General features: G+C 40.4%; 1 protein-coding gene and 1 long non-coding RNA gene across 2 annotated transcripts in view; one reads left to right on the plus strand and one right to left on the minus strand.

The window, feature by feature from the left end:
* Positions 1-15,748, plus strand: part of LOC309700703 — a 43,496-nt gene extending 27,748 nt beyond the window's left edge. Inside the window, exons 3-5 of the long non-coding RNA XR_014274724.1 lie at positions 12,811-12,884; positions 13,131-13,190; positions 15,266-15,748. This is a non-coding gene — a long non-coding RNA (uncharacterized lncRNA). The remainder of the gene's footprint in view (positions 1-12,810; positions 12,885-13,130; positions 13,191-15,265) is intronic.
* The window catches only part of LOC309700668 (protein NLRC3-like), a 54,344-nt gene extending 38,221 nt beyond the window's left edge, over positions 1-16,123 (minus strand). The window contains exons 1-4 of the mRNA XM_082524383.1: positions 15,928-16,123; positions 8,375-8,512; positions 8,192-8,290; positions 239-364 (exon numbers count right to left, since the gene is read on the minus strand). Coding sequence (XP_082380509.1) covers positions 239-364; positions 8,192-8,290; positions 8,375-8,463 — 314 coding nt within the window. The 5' untranslated portion in view covers positions 8,464-8,512; positions 15,928-16,123. The remainder of the gene's footprint in view (positions 1-238; positions 365-8,191; positions 8,291-8,374; positions 8,513-15,927) is intronic.
* Between the last annotated feature and the right edge of the window lie 1,236 nt (positions 16,124-17,359).

A 17,359-nucleotide genomic window follows, 5' to 3' on the forward strand; every position in this document is an offset into this window, starting at 1 on the left:
CTTTGATCTTCTAAAGAGAGATCAGTTTAATTTATAAAGCACCAAAACACAACAACTGCCGCCTCAAGGCACTTTGTATTATAAGATAAAGACCCCACATTAATGCAGAGAAATCTTTACAATCATATGGCCCCTTATGAGCAAGCACTTTGGTAACCATAATACACCATCAAGTAGTTAATTTAAATCAGACACCAAACTGACAGGTATCAAAGAGTTCATGTTACTATCAGCTTACCTCTCCGCAGCAGAGGGTTGTTGCTCCTTAAATTCAATCAAGCGTTTTTTAGACTGGTCACTCTTAACGGACACTAAGCTGGGTTCAGATCCAGGATGATGTTTGCGTTTAATTCCGTGTTTTTTCCTGTGAATAATGATCGAGCAGTGATTTGAGTATATTAGCAGTAGTAGCATTCTGGCTGCAGAGTTTCTGTGTGGAGTTTGCATGGGTTCTGTTTACACATAGTGACCTGGTGTAAGAACACATTTGTTCCCATTTCTTTAGTTGAATCTATGGAAATGTCAGAGGTAACACAGTTTGACAGCCATAAAATAGCATTTATGTACCAACGAAGTGATTCTCGAAGAGCTATTAGCTGAAAAATGGAAAACAAACCAATAAGCAACAGGTCTAAACACAATCTACAGCAAATTATCAGAATCTGAAAGTCGTGTTCTTAATAGCAAAAACTCCAACATAGATCTGAGTAAGAACCAGAGAGATGTCACTGGCGTTTCAGTTGATACAACTAGTTTTGCCGAAGTCTCATTAGAAATTCAATTCAATTCAATTCAATTTTATTTATATAGCGCCAAATCACAACAAAAGTCGCCTCAAGGCGCTTCATAGATACAGAGAAAAAAACCCAACAATCATATGACCCCCTATGAGCAAGCACTTTGGCAACAGTGGGAAGGAAAAACTCCCTTTTAACAGAAAGAAACCTCCGGCAGAACTAGGCTCACGGAGGGGCGGCCATCTGCTGCGACCGGTTGGGGTGAGAGAAGGAAGACAGGATAAAAGACATGCTGTGGAAGAGAGACAGAGGTTAATAACAGATATGATTCAATGCAGAGAGGTCTGTTAATACATAGTGAGTGAGAAAGGTGACTGGAAAGGAAAAACTCAATGCATCATGGGAATCCCCCGGCAGCCTATGTCTATTGCAGCATAATGCATATACTATTAGATACTGTACATATATTTATTAGTTTCAGATGTAGCCATTCTTGTATTTTGCTTGTTTACATTATTGTATTTGCACAACTCTGTTGCTTGTGAAGCTCGCACACAAGAATTTCACTCACATGTGCTGTACCAATGTACCTGCACATGTGATGTGACAATAAAAGTGATTTGATTTGATTTGGTTTGATAACTAAGGGAGGATTCAGGGTCACCTGGTCCAGCCCTAACTATATGCTTTAGCAAAAAGGAAAGTTTTAAGCCTAATCTTAAAAGTAGAGATAGTGTCTGTCTCCTGAATCCAAACTGGAAGCTGGTTCCACAGAAGAGGGGGGCCTGAAAACTGAAAGCTCTCCCTCCCATTCTACTTTTAAATACTCTAGGAACAACAAGTAGGCCTGCAGAGCGAGAGCGAAGTGCTCTAATAGGGTGATATGGTACTACAAGGTCATTGAGATAAGATGGGGCCTAATTATTTAAGACCTTGTATGTGAGGAGCAGGATTTTGAATTCAATTCTGGATTTAACAGGAAGCCAATGAAGGGAAGCCAAAACAGGAGAAATATGCTCTCTCTTTCTAGTCCCTGTCAGTACTCTTGCTGCAGCATTTTGGATTAGCTGAAGGCTTTTCAGTGAGTTTTTTGGACATACTGATAATAATGAATTACAGTAGTCCAGCCTGGAAGTAATAAATGCATGAACTAGTTTTTCAGCGTCACTCTGAGACAGGATATTTCTAATTTTAGAGATGTTGTGCAAATGGAAGAACGCAGTCTTACATATTTGTTTAATATGTGCATTGAAGGACATGTCCTGGTCAAAAATGACTCCAAGGTTCCTCACAGTGTTACTGGAGGCCAAGGTAATGCCATCCAGAGTAAGAATCTGGTTAGATACCATATTTCTAGGCTTTTCAGGGCCGAGTACAATAACCTCAGTTTTATCTGAATTAAGAAGCAGAAAGTTAGCGGCCATCCAGGTCTTTATGTCTTTAAGACATTCCTGCAGTTTAACTAATTGGTGTGTGTTGTCTGGCTTCATGGACAGATAGAGCTGGGTGTCATCTGCCTAGCAGTGAAAATGTATGCTATGTCTTCTAATGATGCTGCCTAAGGGAAGCATGTATAATGTAAACAGAATTGGTCCTAGCACCGAACCCTGTGGAACTCCATAATTAACCTCAGTGTGTGAAGAGGACTCTCCATTTACATGAACAAACTGGAGTCTATTAGATAGATATGATACAAACCACTGCAGTGCAGTACCTGTAATACCTACAGAATGTTCTAATCGCTCTAATAGGATATTATGGTCGACAGTATCAAATGCTGCACTAAGGTCTAACAAGACAAGCACAGAGATGAGTCCACTGTCAGAGGCCATAAGAAGATCATTTGTAACCTTCACTAAAGCTGTTTCTGTGCTGTGCTGAGCTCTGAAACCTGACTGAAACTCTTCAAATAACCCATTCCTCTGCAGATGATCTGTTAGCTGTTTGACAACTACTCTTTCAAGGATTTTTGATATGAAAGGAAGGTTGGAGATTGGCCTATAATTAGCTAAGACTGCTGGGTCTAGAGATGGCTTTTTGAGTAAAGGTTTAACTACAGCTAGCTTGAAGGCCTGTGGTACATAGCCGATCATTAGAGATAGGTTAATCATATTTAAGATCGAAGAATTAATTAAACTGCTCAAAGGACTTCTTTGAGCAGTTTTGTAGGAATGGGGTCTAAAAGACACGTTGATGGTTTGGAGGAAATAATTATTGAAGTTAACTCAGAAAGATCAATTAGAGAAAAAGAGTCTAACTTAACATCAATGGTACCAAGAGTAGCTGCAGATAATATTACATCTGTGGGATGATTACTGGTAATTTTTTCTCTAATGATAAAAATTTTATTTGTGAAGAAGTTCATGAAGTCATTACTAGTTAACGTTAAAGGGATTGTTGGCTCAAAAGAGCTCTGACTTTTTTTCAGCCTGGCTACAGTGCTGAAGAGAAACCTGGGGTTGTTCTTATTTACTTCAATCAGTGATGAATAGTAAGATGTTCTGGCTTTGCGGAGGGCTTTCTTATAAAGCAGCAAACTATTTCTCCAGGCTAAATGATGATCCTCTAAATTTGTGACACGCCATTTCCTCTCCAGATTACGAGTCATCTGCTTTAGGGTACGTGTTTGAGAATTATACCACGGAGTCAGGTACTTCTGATTAGAGACCTTAGTTTTCACAGGAGCTACAGTATCCAGAGTCGTACGTAGTGAGGAGGTGAAATTATTAACAAGATAATCGACTTCTGTTGGGGTAGCGTTCAGATAGCTGCTCTGCTCTATGTTGGTACAGGGCATTGAAGATGATAACAGTGGGTGGATTATATTCTTAAACTTAGTTACAGCGCTTTCAGAAAGACATCTACTGTGATAAAGTCTACTCTCCACCGCTGTGTAATCAATTATTGTAAATGTAAATGTTATCAGGAAATGATCAGACAGGAGAGGGTTTTCAGGAAACACTGTCAAATGTTCAGTTTCTATGCCATATGTTAAAACAAGATCTAGAGTGTGATTAAAGTGGTGGGTGGGTTCTTTTACATTTTGAGAGAAACCAATTGAGTCTAATAACAGATTAAATGCCATGTTGAGGCTGTCATTTTTAGCATCTACATGGATGTTAAAATCACCCACAATAATTATTTTATCTGAGCTGAGAACTAAATCAGATAAAAAGTATGAGAAATCAGACAGAAACTCTGTGTAAGGCCCAGGTGGACGATAGATGATAACAAGTAAGACTGGTTTCTGAGTTTTACAGCTGGGGTGGACGAGGCTAAGCATCAGGCTTTCAAATGAATTAAAAGTCTGTCTTGGTCTTTCATTAATTAATAGGCTGGTGTGAAAAATTGCTGCCACACCGCGCCCCCCCCGGCCTGTGCTTCGAGATTTCTGGTAGTTAGAATGACTCGGGGGTGTTGATTAATTTAAACTAACATAATCATCCTGCTGCAACCAGGTTTCTGTAAGGCAGAGTAAATCAATTTGTTGATCAATTATTAAGTCATGTACTAACAGAGACTTGGAGGAAAGAGACCTAATATTTAATAATCCACATTTCACTGTTTTACTCTTTGGTTCAGATGTGGATACTGTATTGTTCTTTCTTTGTAATTGTTTATGTTTAAGTTGTTTGTTGCTGGTTTTTAGTTTGTTTTTTGTCTTTTTGGGAGCTGACACAGTCTCTATGGAGATGGGTTTTTGGGGGGGTAGCAGAAGGAGAGAAGCTGCAGAGAGGCGTGTAAGACTGCAACTCTGCTTCCTGGTCCCAACTCTGGATAGTCATATTTTGGGGGATTTACTAAATTTGTCCATATTTCTAGAAATGACAGCTTCTCCATCCAAAGTGGGATGGATGCCATCTCTCTTAACAAGACCAGGTTTCCTCCAGAAGGTTTGCCAATTATCTATGAAGCCCACATCGTTTCTGGGACACCACTCAGACAGCCAGCAATTTAAGGAGAACATGCGGCTAAACATGTCACTCCTGGTCTGATTGGGGAGGGGACCAGAGAAAACTACAGAGTCCGACATTGTTTTGGCAAAGTTGCACACCGATTCAATATTGATTTTAGTGACCTCCAATTGGCGTAACCGGGTGTCATTACTGCCGACATGAATTATGATCTTACTGAATTTACGTTTACCCTTAGCCAGCAGTTTTAAATGTCCTTCAATCCTTCAAGCATCAGGCTTTCAAATGAATTAAAAGTCTGTCATTCCTTCAATGTCGCCTGCTCTGGCCCCTGGAAGACAATTGACTATGGTTGCCGGTGTCTCTAGCTTCACATGTCTGAGAACAGAATCACCAATTAACAGAGTTTGACCCCCGGCGGGTGTGTCGCCGAGTGGGGAAAAACGGTTAGACACATGAACGGGTTGGTGGTGTACCTGGGGCTTCTGTTTAGGACTATGCTTCCTCCTCACCGTCACCCAGCCGCCCTCTTTCCCCAGCTGCTTGGGATCTGCCGGGGAACAGCTAGCGGGGCCTACGCTGTCTTCGGCTGCACCAGCTACAGGGGCCTGGCTAGCTATGGGTGAATGAAGGGTGCGAAGCCGAGTCTCCAATTCAGTAATCCTGGCCTCCAGAGCTGCAAATATGCTACATTTGTTACAGATATCATTACTGCTAAAGGAGGCCGAGGAGTAACTAAACATCTGACACAATGAGCAAGAAAGTGCTGGAGGGACAGGTGAAGTAGCCATGGTGCTAATGAGTCGGCTACGAGCTAAGCTAGCGAAACAGTACAGAGACAGTGAGTGAATACTTTGGCTATAAATTAGGTAGTGAGTACAGAGAAAGTGTGCTTCGGATGAAGCACGTGAAGATTATACTATGAAAGAAGAATGTATTTAAAAGTTGTTAATTAAATTGCTAAGCAAATAAGCTACTCAGAAAAACCACTGTGTTTGAGCAGGAACAGGAAGTGATACTCTACCGCAGAGCGAGTGAACACCAAGTGACAGCGCCACCAAGAGTTGTGTGAGCACATCATGGAAATGGTCAGAACAATTCTACACAGCAAAATCTCCAGTGTTAAATTTACACTAGAGAGTGTCTATATGGGTCAACACTTCTGAGTGTTAAATACAACACTGAGTGTTAAATTAACACTTTTGACAGTGTTATATGTTTAAAAGTAACCTAGTCAGTTTTGAAGATTAACAATGGCTAACACTGAGCAGTGCTGATTTTCTAACACTGGAATATTTCTAACATTTTGAGTTATTTTCCAATGTTAGAAAATCAGCACTGCTCAGTGTTAGCCATTGTTAATCTTCAAAACTGACTAGGTTACTTTTAAACATATAACACTGTCAAAAGTGTTAATTTAACACTCAGTGTTGTATTTAACACTCAGAAGTGTTGACCCATATAGACACTCTCTAGTGTAAATTTAACACTGGAGATTTTGCTGTGTACAAACTCTGTTTTGCCTTGCATACTGTATTTACATTATTTTTACATGTTTAAATAAATCAATGCAAGTATTTCCAGCAAATTTAAAAAAAAAAAAAAAAAAAAAAAAAAGAACTAGGGAACTTACAGTGGGGCAAAAAAGTATTTAGTCAGCCACCGATTGTGCAAGTTCCCCCACCTAAAATGATGACAGAGGTCAGTAATTTGCACCAGAGGTACACTTCAACTGTGAGAGACAGAATGTGAAAAAAAAAAATCCATGAATCCACATGGTAGGATTTGTAAAGAATTTATTCGTAAATCAGGGTGGAAAATAAGTATTTGGTCAATAACAAAAATACAACTCAATACTTTGTAACATAACCTTTGTTGGCAATAACAGAGGTCAAACGTTTACTATAGGCCTTTACCAGGTTTGCACACACAGTAGCTGGTATTTTGGCCCATTCCTCCATGCAGATCTTCTCGAGAGCAGTGATGTTTTGGGGCTGTAGCCGAGCAACACGGACTTTCAACTCCCGCCACAGATTTTCTATGGGGTTGAGGTCTGGAGACTGGCTAGGCCACTCCAGGACTTTCAAATGCTTCTTACGGAGCCACTCCTTTGTTGCCCGGGCGGTGTGTTTTGGATCATTGTCATGTTGGAAGACCCAGCCTCGTTTCATCTTCAAAGTTCTCACTGATGGAAGGAGGTTTTGGCTCAAAATCTCACGATACATGGCCCCATTCATTCTGTCCTTAACACGGATCAGTCGTCCTGTCCCCTTGGCAGAAAAACAGCCCCATAGCATGATGTTTCCACCCCCATGCTTCACAGTAGGTATGGTGTTCTTGGGATGCAACTCAGTATTCTTCTTCCTCCAAACACGACGAGTTGAGTTTATATCAAAAAGTTCTACTTTGGTTTCATCTGACCACATGACATTCTCCCAATCCTCTGCTGTATCATCCATGTGCTCTCTGGCAAGCTTCAGAGTGGCCTGGACATGCACTGGCTTCAGCAGCGGAACACGTCTGGCACTGCGGGATCGTTGTAGTGTGTTACTGATGGTGACCTTTGTTACTTTGGTCCCAGCTCTCTGCAGGTATTCACCAGGTCCCCCCGTGTGGTTCTGGGATCTTTGCTCACCGTTCTCATGATCATTTTGACCCCACGGGATGAGATCTTGTGTGGAGCCCCAGATCGTGGGAGATTATCAGTGGTCTTGTATGTCTTCCATTTTCTGATGATTGCTCCCACAGTTGATTTTTTCACACCAAGCTCCTTGCCTATTGTAGATTCACGCTTCCCAATCTGGTGCAGGTCTACAATACTTTTCCTGGTGTCCCTCGAAAGCTCTTTGGTCTTGGCCATGGCGGAGTTTGGAGTCTGACTGTTTGAGGCTGTGGACAGGTGTCTTTTATACAGATGATGAGTTCAAACAGGTGCCATTCATACAGGTAACGAGTGGGGGACAGAAAAGCTTCTTACAGAAGACGTTACAGGTCTGTGAGAGCCAGAGATTTTCCATGTTTGAGGTGACCAAATACTTATTTTCCACCCTAATTTACGAATAAATTCTTTACAAATCCTACCATGTGAATTCATGGATTTTTTTTTTCACATTCTGTCTCTCACAGTTGAAGTGTACCTCTGGTGCAAATTACTGACCTCTGTCATCATTTTAAGTGGGGGAACTTGCACAATCGGTGGCTGACTAAATACTTTTTTGCCCCACTGTATCATCAGCTAAAGGAGGAAAAAGAAAATAGGAAACAACCCCCAATTACCCCCCCTCTCATTATGCAATTACAGCAACATCAAATTAATTATACTTCATATACAGACCAGAAATACTTTATGAACTTGTATCTGCTGAAGAGGAGACCATTCAGTTTTATTTATATAGTGTCAAATAACACAAAGAAACCCCAACATATCATATGGCCCCCTATGAGGAAGCACTTTGGCAACCATTAAACACCATCAAGTAGTTCATTTAAATCAGACACAAATTATCAGCAATCAAAAAGTTAATGTTCCCATCAGCTCACCTCTCTGCAGCAGAGGGTTGTTCCTTAAATTCAATCAAGCGTTTTTTAGACTGGTCACTCTTTAAGGACACACAGCTGGGTTGAGGTTCAGGTTGGTTCCTGTGAATAATAATGGAGCAGTGATGTGAGAGCTGAGCTGCGACATGTTAAAGAGTCATGGACAGTTAGAGATGGTCATCTCACCTCTGAGCTTTGGTCTGGCTCTCATGTTCCCCACACAGAGTGGTTTTAGAGGGAGGGACTCCCTCCTCTCTGTCCTCACACTGATCCATGCTGCTGAGTTCACATCCACATCAGCTCACACACACTTTCTACCTTCACCTGCAGAGGAAACACAAATCATTCATGTGCACATCAACTCAAATCCTCCTTTCCATCATGTGTGCTGTCCAAATATCAGCTGTTCTTTTCTGCTTCATCTCAGTGTCAGAAGAGAAAATAAGAGACACATCCCAGATAGCAAAATTGGCATGGCCTGGATCTGGCCCACACAGTGTGCTTAAACATGGTCCATATACCGCAAAGAATGACGGCCCTCTGGTGGCCCAGATCTGGTTTGCCCGAGGTGTCCCACACATGGGCCAGAACAAGCCCAGTTGCAGACACACTAGATATCCTGTGCTGGCCCATGTGTGGATTACCTCTGGCAAACCTGGTCTGGGCCACCAAAAGGCCATCATTCTTTGCGATATGTGGGCCATGTGTAAGTTCTATGCAGCCACGGGCCAGTTGCAGACACACTGCGGGCCCTGTGGTGGCCCAGAACAGTTTCAACTCTGGCCCCAGTTTTCAGCCTAATATATACATTAATCAAGCCACGCAATAACAACATGTGCTGGAACATAATAGTACAAAAGTAACATGACAAAACTCTGTTCAGACAATGAATGGACTGATATATAGCACTGGATTACTCACAGTGCTCTATACAACATACCACATTTACCCAATTACACACTTTGTCTAAGCTGCTTCCTAACTACATTAATTCTCTTGACATACAGACTGGACGAGCCAGGGATCGAACCACTAACCTTCCGGTCAGTAAGTGACCTGCTCTACCTCCTGAGCTACAGCTACCCAGCAGAAAAGATGTGCAAACCCTCACTAGGTTTTAGATAAAGTGTACACTGACAAACCTGTCAAACCTGCATTTGAAACGTTGGCTACCACAGCAGTATAGTATTGCAACAAGGCATTTGGGTCTTCTAACTAAAATAGGAAAATACGAACATAAATAGTACTATAATTGCTAGACCTGGCCCACATCTGGTTGACATACACTCTGCCATGACACCAGTCAGTTAGAAGTGCCAGCTTGATGCCGGATCTGGGCCTCTTTTCTATGAGCCTGGGCCACATAAACCAAACCACAATCGGGTCAGATGTGGCATGCCATCATATAAACAGTGCCATCAACTCCAGGCCTGGCCCATATCTGGATGACATACCACTTACCATGCCAGAAGTCAGCCAGCAGTGCTGGCTTGACACCAGAAATTGGGCCAAACCTGTCTGCAAAGTGGGATTAAGTATCAAAATGTGATTATTTGTGACCTTTGTGACCTAATTATTTTATTGAATGAGGTTGGCTTTAATCTTTCAAAATGATTTGTAATAAGCTTTGATCTTTTTTGATAAGTTTTGACTGCCATCCTACCACCATCTTCACATTTTCTTGTGGCCCGAACCTGTCTTTTTTTTTTTTTTGACTGTTTAAAATATGAATGTGTGCGTTTACACTGCATGGAACATGTTAACGGCAGCACGGTGGCACGGTGGTTAGCACTGTTGCCGCACAGCAAGAAGGTCCTGAGTTCAATTCCAACATCAGGCCGGGGTCTTTCTGTGTGGAGTTTGCATGTTCTCCCCGTGTTTGCGTGGGTTCCCTCCGGGTACTCCGGCTTCCTCCCACCGTCCAAAGACATGCAGCTTGAGGGGATAGGTTAATTGGATAATCCAAATTGTCACTAGGTGTGAATGTGAATGTGAGTGCGAATGGTTGTTTGTCCCTGTGTGTTGGCCCTGCGACAGATTGGCGACCTGTCCAGGGTGTACCCCGCCTCTCGCCCTATGACAGCTGGGATAGGCTCCAGCGCCCCCCGCGACCCTGAAAAGGATAAGCGGAAGCGAATGGATGGATGGATGGATGGAACATGTTAACCCCTCTCTCTCTCCACGCTTAGCAGTTTGCTGAGAGCTCAATTCAAGTCCAGCAGTTGAAGACAGTGTATCAAGAGGCCGTTTGATAAATCATCTCCAGGTTAGAGTTATTCACCATTAATTGAAGAATCCACTCTGTGGAGGGCTCCTGGAAAAACTGCTATTTATAAGCTTTGATTTTTAAGAGCCTTTCTCGGTCTACTGGCTACAGTCTAATTACCAGAGCAGGAAGAACTTTTTTGTTTTGCTTTTTGTTTTTCATTTATTTTATAAGCTGGCCAAACCTCAGCTGTTGGTTCCTAAATCATTTTAACGCACACTACCTTCTGTCGAGCTGCGGGAAGCGCTTATAAATTATCATAGGGCTTAGAAATCGGGCCGCTATCCTGGACAGATAACAGCTACAATTGACCAGCAAGGTGGGCGAAGCTGGGCTTAGAGGCTTTTAAATTAGTCGTAAAGTTAGGTGTACCAGTACTAAGGTTTGGAAGATGAAGTGAAGATGTGACATGGTAATGGAAATAATTTATTGGCAGTCAGTGGCAGTTTTTGTTATATATATAAATGTGTGAAATTGTTATTTGGATGAATGATTAAAGGTGCACATTGTTTTGAGAGAAAAGTGTGTGTGTGTGTGTGAGAGACAACGAAGTCCAGGGAAGTGTGTAAAATGCTGATGAAAGTATTGTGTGAATGAGGCTACAAAGCTGAGCTAAAGAATGGTGATATGTGTGGGGAAAAAAAACCAAAAAAACCCAAAACTATTAATTGTCCTGAGGTCTGAAAGAGCTCTGCTAAGCACGCTGAAGATTTTGATGTGAATGCTTGCAAATGCAAAGAGCTTAGTATATTTAAGTGTGTGTGTACTGAGAGCATTCTTTTATATCAACATTTAGTAGAGTTACAGAGGGTTTATAGACTGTAAATATAAAATAAGAGTTCAATTAGGCTGTAGAAACAGATGAAAACATGAGTTTGTGTGGCTGTGGGAGTGTGTGTCTGGCAGGAAGTGAAGCAGAAAACTGAGCTTGTGACGTTGGTGTGATATGTGAAAACAGAGGAATTAGAGACTGAATGTATTAAGACATAGCAATGAAAATTATATTAATTAAATGTTTTAGTGTGTCAATACAGGTGGACTCTTCTCATATTGAAAACATGAGTACAGCAGCAAAATGATAGATTAACAGAATTGGGATGAAAACAGGCCAGGCTTTGGCTTAAAATTTGACAGCTTCACCTCTCATTCTGTCCTTATCCTGAGAAGAAGCTTAAAGGACAGTAAATCTCCCGATGAAGACAGAAGACAGACAGAACACCATGTACTTGAAGAATTAACAGCAGGCAAAAAGACAGTGCAACTGAACTATAGCACTGAAGACTCCAGCAGCAGCATGTAAGAAAACACTTGATGGAACATGCACTCTGAATTACAAGGTGGGAAGTTGAACAGTGGGTTGACTGTGTGAAAGCACTGGACAGCACTGGACACTGAGTTTCAGATTTGCCATGCTGGGAGTGAACCTCCAAGAAAACACTGAAAAGATCAAGAGAGAAGCAATGGAGAGAAGAAACCACTGATTTGGGCCTGTGTTGATCTGCGAGCCCACACAGGAAACTGTTAGAACAGGGACGAGGATCAGTAGTGAGAGGTGAACCTAGATGTGATACAGTGAAAGCATATGGGAAAATTGGATTGAAGATTGAGACTGAACTCATGGAGGTTTAGAAATGTCCAGAGGATCATAACAGAAAGGTAAAAAAAGAAAAAAGAAAAAAGAGAGAGAGCTAAAGAGAGAAATAAACTAACAAGTACCTGAATGAATAGAAAAGACACGTGCAAATTGTTACATGTGAAATTATTTTTGGAGAATGTGAATGTGAATGAATGTGACTACATGACATAAATGCTAGATTTAACATACTTAAAGCTAGAGCTGGAGGAATAACTCACGAAAGTCCCATGACAATAAAGTGATTTTTGTGAAAAGGAAAAAGGATAAACCAGTGATTAAAAGCTTACAGTAGTTTTAAAAATAGTGAATTGGTAGTGCTCTTGTGCCGATTGAGCAAAAGAAGTGACTACGGTAAAAATAAAAATAATTTCATGTGGTAATGTTTAAATATGCATTTCTGTTGTCAAGGCAACTTCTTAAGATGTGACTCAATATGGAAATTAGCTGAAATTAGTGGTGTCAAAGAAGCTTCCTGTCTGGCTATGTGTCTGAGGCTTTCAATGAAGGAAACATAGCAGTGACTGAGAAGAATTACTTGGTATAATATATAATGGTAAAATAATTAAATAAGGTGGTCAGGTCTGTCCAGAAGTGCAGATTTGGACAGGAAATGTATAATTTAGTGAGGACACATTGTTATAACGTGTTTAGAGTGCTTAATGGGGAATATTACTGTTGTGCAAATGGTGCTGCTTTTAACAAGATTTTCTGTGTATTTAGCAGGTGAAATTATGTCAGTTGACCTCAGATTGTCAGGATGCTGAAGAACCTGAGGCCAACATGTTGTTAGATGAGTAAGCAAAACTTTTCTGTGATTAAGATTTTTGGGGTTGTTGTTTTAGTGATGGGTCGATTCTGTCGGTTAGGTTAGGGTTGTTTTCTTATTTTAATAGAGGGAGTTTTACTAATCATGGACATGGTTAGAACTTGGCCCTTTAAAATTGTAACAGTGCACTTAGAGAAATCCTGTCAGGTGATTATGTTTTGTGTTTTGATGAGCTACTAATCAGCTCTCTTTTTCTCATTTTTGTTCTAAGCAGGCCTGCACGATTGAATTAACAGCGCTGTAAAGAAAAAAATTTCGGGAGAGCAAATATAAGGTGAGCTTTTCCAGATTATAATGGGCTGGGGAGAAGCCATCTGTGGGAACCCGGTTCCTGTCTAAAAGGATTGCCATGTGTCAATCCAGACCAAAAATGATGAACAATAGTTTTTTCTTTTGAGTGAATGCGTGTGAGTAAGTGAATGTGTGTGACTGGACTGACGATATGGACTAAAGGTTTGACTGACTTGACACTGAAACAAAGACTGGACCAAGGTCAGGAGGAATGAAGGTTGACAAACAATTAATCACGTAAGGGAGAGAGAGGGAGACTGGAGGTTTACATAAGTTTGGAGTTGCAGACTTTTTTGGGTTGCTGATGTTTGCTTTAAGAAAATTTTGTTTTATTGACTGGGTTTAGATTATGGTAGTAAATTATATAGTGGGGAAAATGCCAAATGCTAAAGGGGGAGAAGCAATATTTATGAGTCACATAGGGGATCGCTAGACTTTTCATATAAAATGCAGTTATACATTTGCATAATGACTGAAACCAGCCCACTGAAGGAACAATGGGCTGTGAGGTCAGTTACTTCAGTGGACTGGTTTCACCCATATGGAAAAGATATATATATAAATCTTATAAAGTTTGTATCTGTCTTGTGTGAAACTTGTATGAAAAGCATACAAGAGTGAAAACAGATATAAGATCCCTTGAAAATTATATAATGAAACTTGTATGTTTTGGATACTTACTAAAACAATATATGAAAGTAATGAGAAAGTGGCCACTATCATGAGTAAATCATGTAAGCCTTATACGATTTACTCATGAAAGTGGCCACTTTCATGAGTTAAGTCATATAAGTTTTTACTATTTCTTTTCCATATGGGCAAGTCATTATGCAAGTGTACTGTTTATAAGATTGGGGAAACCTGCAGTCAGCTGAGACTGAAGAAGTCACTTGGATGAGTGACGAAACGTTTCTCCCAGAAAACGCTACATCCAGATGAACAGAATCAACATTTGGAGATTTATTTTCCTGGATGATTGAGAATGCATCAAGACTTTTTCTTTTAACCCTTGTGTGGTGTTCGTATTTTTGTTACTCAGCCAGTGTTCATGGGTCTGGTGGACCCGCTAGAGTTTTGGCTTTCCAAATTAACACTATCAAACAATTTTATGTTAAATTACTCAACAGATGTTTACTTCATCCCAATTACAAGACATATGAACAGCAAACATGGTTAATTTTTTCCCTTTACCTTTGTTAGATCACATTTATGAATTAATGTGCTTCTCGTTTTTCTTTTATATAAAATGTTATAAATAAATCAGTTATAATCAAGTGGAGTGAGTGGAAAGACACAACACATTTACACGTGAAAAAATAATTAATTGTTTAATTTTTCTTTTGAAAAAAACTGAACACGGGTCTCACAGACCCGAACACCATACAAGGGTTAAGTTTCTTAAGAGGTGGTGAAGCATTTTCAGTTTCAGTAGCGGGTCTTTAGCTTATTTGACACATAGAATGTGTCAAGAAGGGGTGATTTTGGGTTTAATTTGAAATAAGGGGCTTTAGGATCATTTTATGACTTTCTGGGTGTTTGATAATTTAGCTATGATAAAACTTACTCATAAGTAATTGCTTTTATGCTTAAACGTAATTGATTGAAAATATTTGTTTTCTCTTTGATCTTTTAAAATGATTTTCTTACATGAAGAGATGATCTGTTGTGAAAGGTGACAGAGGGTAGTAAAAGGTCAATGTAAAAAAAAATGCTTGCAGAGACAGATAACAGGAAGTTAAGACACAGTTTGCTTGGAAACTTTGCACTTGCAGAGCAACAGTTTTCTTTGTACAGGATGTTCATGATCAGATAACAGAAGAAGAGAGCTTCTTAAAAGGGTGTCAAAAGTGTTGCTTTTTTCTTGTTTTTTTTAAAAAAGAAATTTATTATTCAAGTTATGTTCACATTTCATCTTTGGTCTGTATTTGAGTCCTCTATTCACTCTACACACAGTCAGCAACACTTCAACAGCAGATACAGATTTTCAGAGGTTTGTGAGTTTTAAATAATTTTATTGCTGTGATGTCATTACTGTTGATGGCTTCCATTTTCATTTAGGTGTAGCTGTGGGGGCGGGGTAACTACAGCAGGACTGCAGCGAATCCCTCAAAGCATCCATAAATCTGTCCTACAGGATCATTGGAGAATAACAGCAGCACTCAGAAGGAACCAGCAGGGGGCACTCACTTAGTGCTTTTAAATATTCTCCATGAATTCTGGAGCATATTTAACAGATAAACGTGAACTCTGATCCTTCGTTAAACAAAAACAAAAAAACTTGAACATCATAGTCAAGCTGGAGTCCAGCATCTGAAGCAGGTTCTCATATCAGGACTCCAGTTTGATAGTTTGACTGTGAGCCTGTTCAGAGTCCACATGAACACTGAGTGTGACTAAACATCACAGCACAGTCACACTTCCCCTGTTAAAGAGGATCAAACAGTGGCAGATATGTTTGATCCAACAACGTTCCTCATGAAGATGCCCACACAGACTGTAAGTCTGATGTGATGTGAGGAAAACAAATCTCTACCGGCACACTCTGATTGAAAGGCTCTAAGCTGGATGTTGGAGACTTTGTTGTTGCTTTGGAGTCTTTATCCAGCACCAGACATCAGAGATGAAACGAGTCTTCTCCGCAGAAACACTCTAACAAAGAGCAGCTGCTTTGTGATGAGGAGGTAACCTCAGAGACTGGAATGAATTAAAGTTTCACTTACTCAGCTTCTTTCCATGAGCTTCTTCACTCTGTAGCTCTGCTGTCTGCACCAGGTCTGTGTAGAAACAGAAAATCCTCTGCTTCTTCTCCGTCGTCACTCCTCTGTATCTGCAGGCTGCTCTCACATTAAGCACTCCACACCATAAAAGAGTCTTAAGATGTGGCTCGCGGGTCAAAGATCAGCTAACACACTCATATAAAATCCACACTGTAGATAGCAACACGCAAATAATTTTCAACAATAGTGTCACTACGGGTGTGTCTGTAATCTTAAACACTATAAACATTAAACAATTCAGACCATAAACGAGACTTAATCTGCAGCACATGGATCAAAGGTAAGCTGCTGCATCCTCATATGACTTTATATCAATAATTAACCTGCAGCAAATGTTCCTCAGTCTGTTTCTTTGATTACAGTCTACTAAATCCACTCAGAGCAGCAGCAGCCAGTCCCATCATCCAAAAGAAATCATGTGACATTTGCAGCGGCTCTTCTGCTTTGACATGGGTTCAAAAGTCCCTCCTATCTCCTTTTCCTAAACTATTTTCTTACATCACCAATGTCAAGGAGAGGTGGGTAGGAGAGTTGGTAAGGACTTGGGAAAACATCTGAGCTCTGAGAATCTGAACAACCTCACACTCGTCTCTCCTTAGCGATGTGACGCCAGATTTCTGCCATTTTGAAAGTATAATGTGCAGAAAATGGAGTGCAGAATGCATATTTTAATTTACCACAGCATGTTTTAAACCTGTTGTTTTATGCAGGCAATTTAAATGAGAACAGCCTGTGAACATGAAGTTTGAATTTTAAAGAAAAGAAAACATTTAAGGTCAGATATACTAATGTCTGCAGCAGCACAAAGTCACCTTTAAATGTTATAAACCTACTGGATTTAGTGATGAGGCTCTGTGCAGAAAGTTGTGTACAGGAGTGTTTGTGTAGCTGCCCTCATGGTGTATAGGACTTTAATACCAGAACCACCAAAATTCAAAACTCCATCGAACCACATTCACTTTGACCCCCTCCTACAACAACAGCAGTAATGGAACATACTGTTTTCTCATAGGTAAAATAAAAAAAAAAAAAAAAAAAATTCCTGGATGTGTTCTTGCTCCACCTGTTTTATCGAGCATGCAGCGGCGATGACTTGTGTTGACTTGGTACAGCTAAATATCCCAGAATACATTTCGTCCAAAACTCAAACGCGGCAATGGTGGACAAGCGCGGCTAAAAACTTTTAAATATTACTCTTTCTGGGTCACAAAAGAAACTTAAGTTATTTTCAAGGGAGAATGTAGTTGTGTAAGCTTCAAATATCTGCTCAATTTATCAAGATATCATATATTTCCAAACGTGCTTTGATGTTTTCGGAGACATCTGTGACCCGCCAGCTCCATAGCAGACAGCGAGGTCGAGGATCACTAGAGCC

This window comes from Aulonocara stuartgranti (assembly GCF_965226115.1).
Source record: "Aulonocara stuartgranti genome assembly, chromosome: 23".
NCBI classification, from domain to species: domain Eukaryota; kingdom Metazoa; phylum Chordata; class Actinopteri; order Cichliformes; family Cichlidae; genus Aulonocara; species Aulonocara stuartgranti.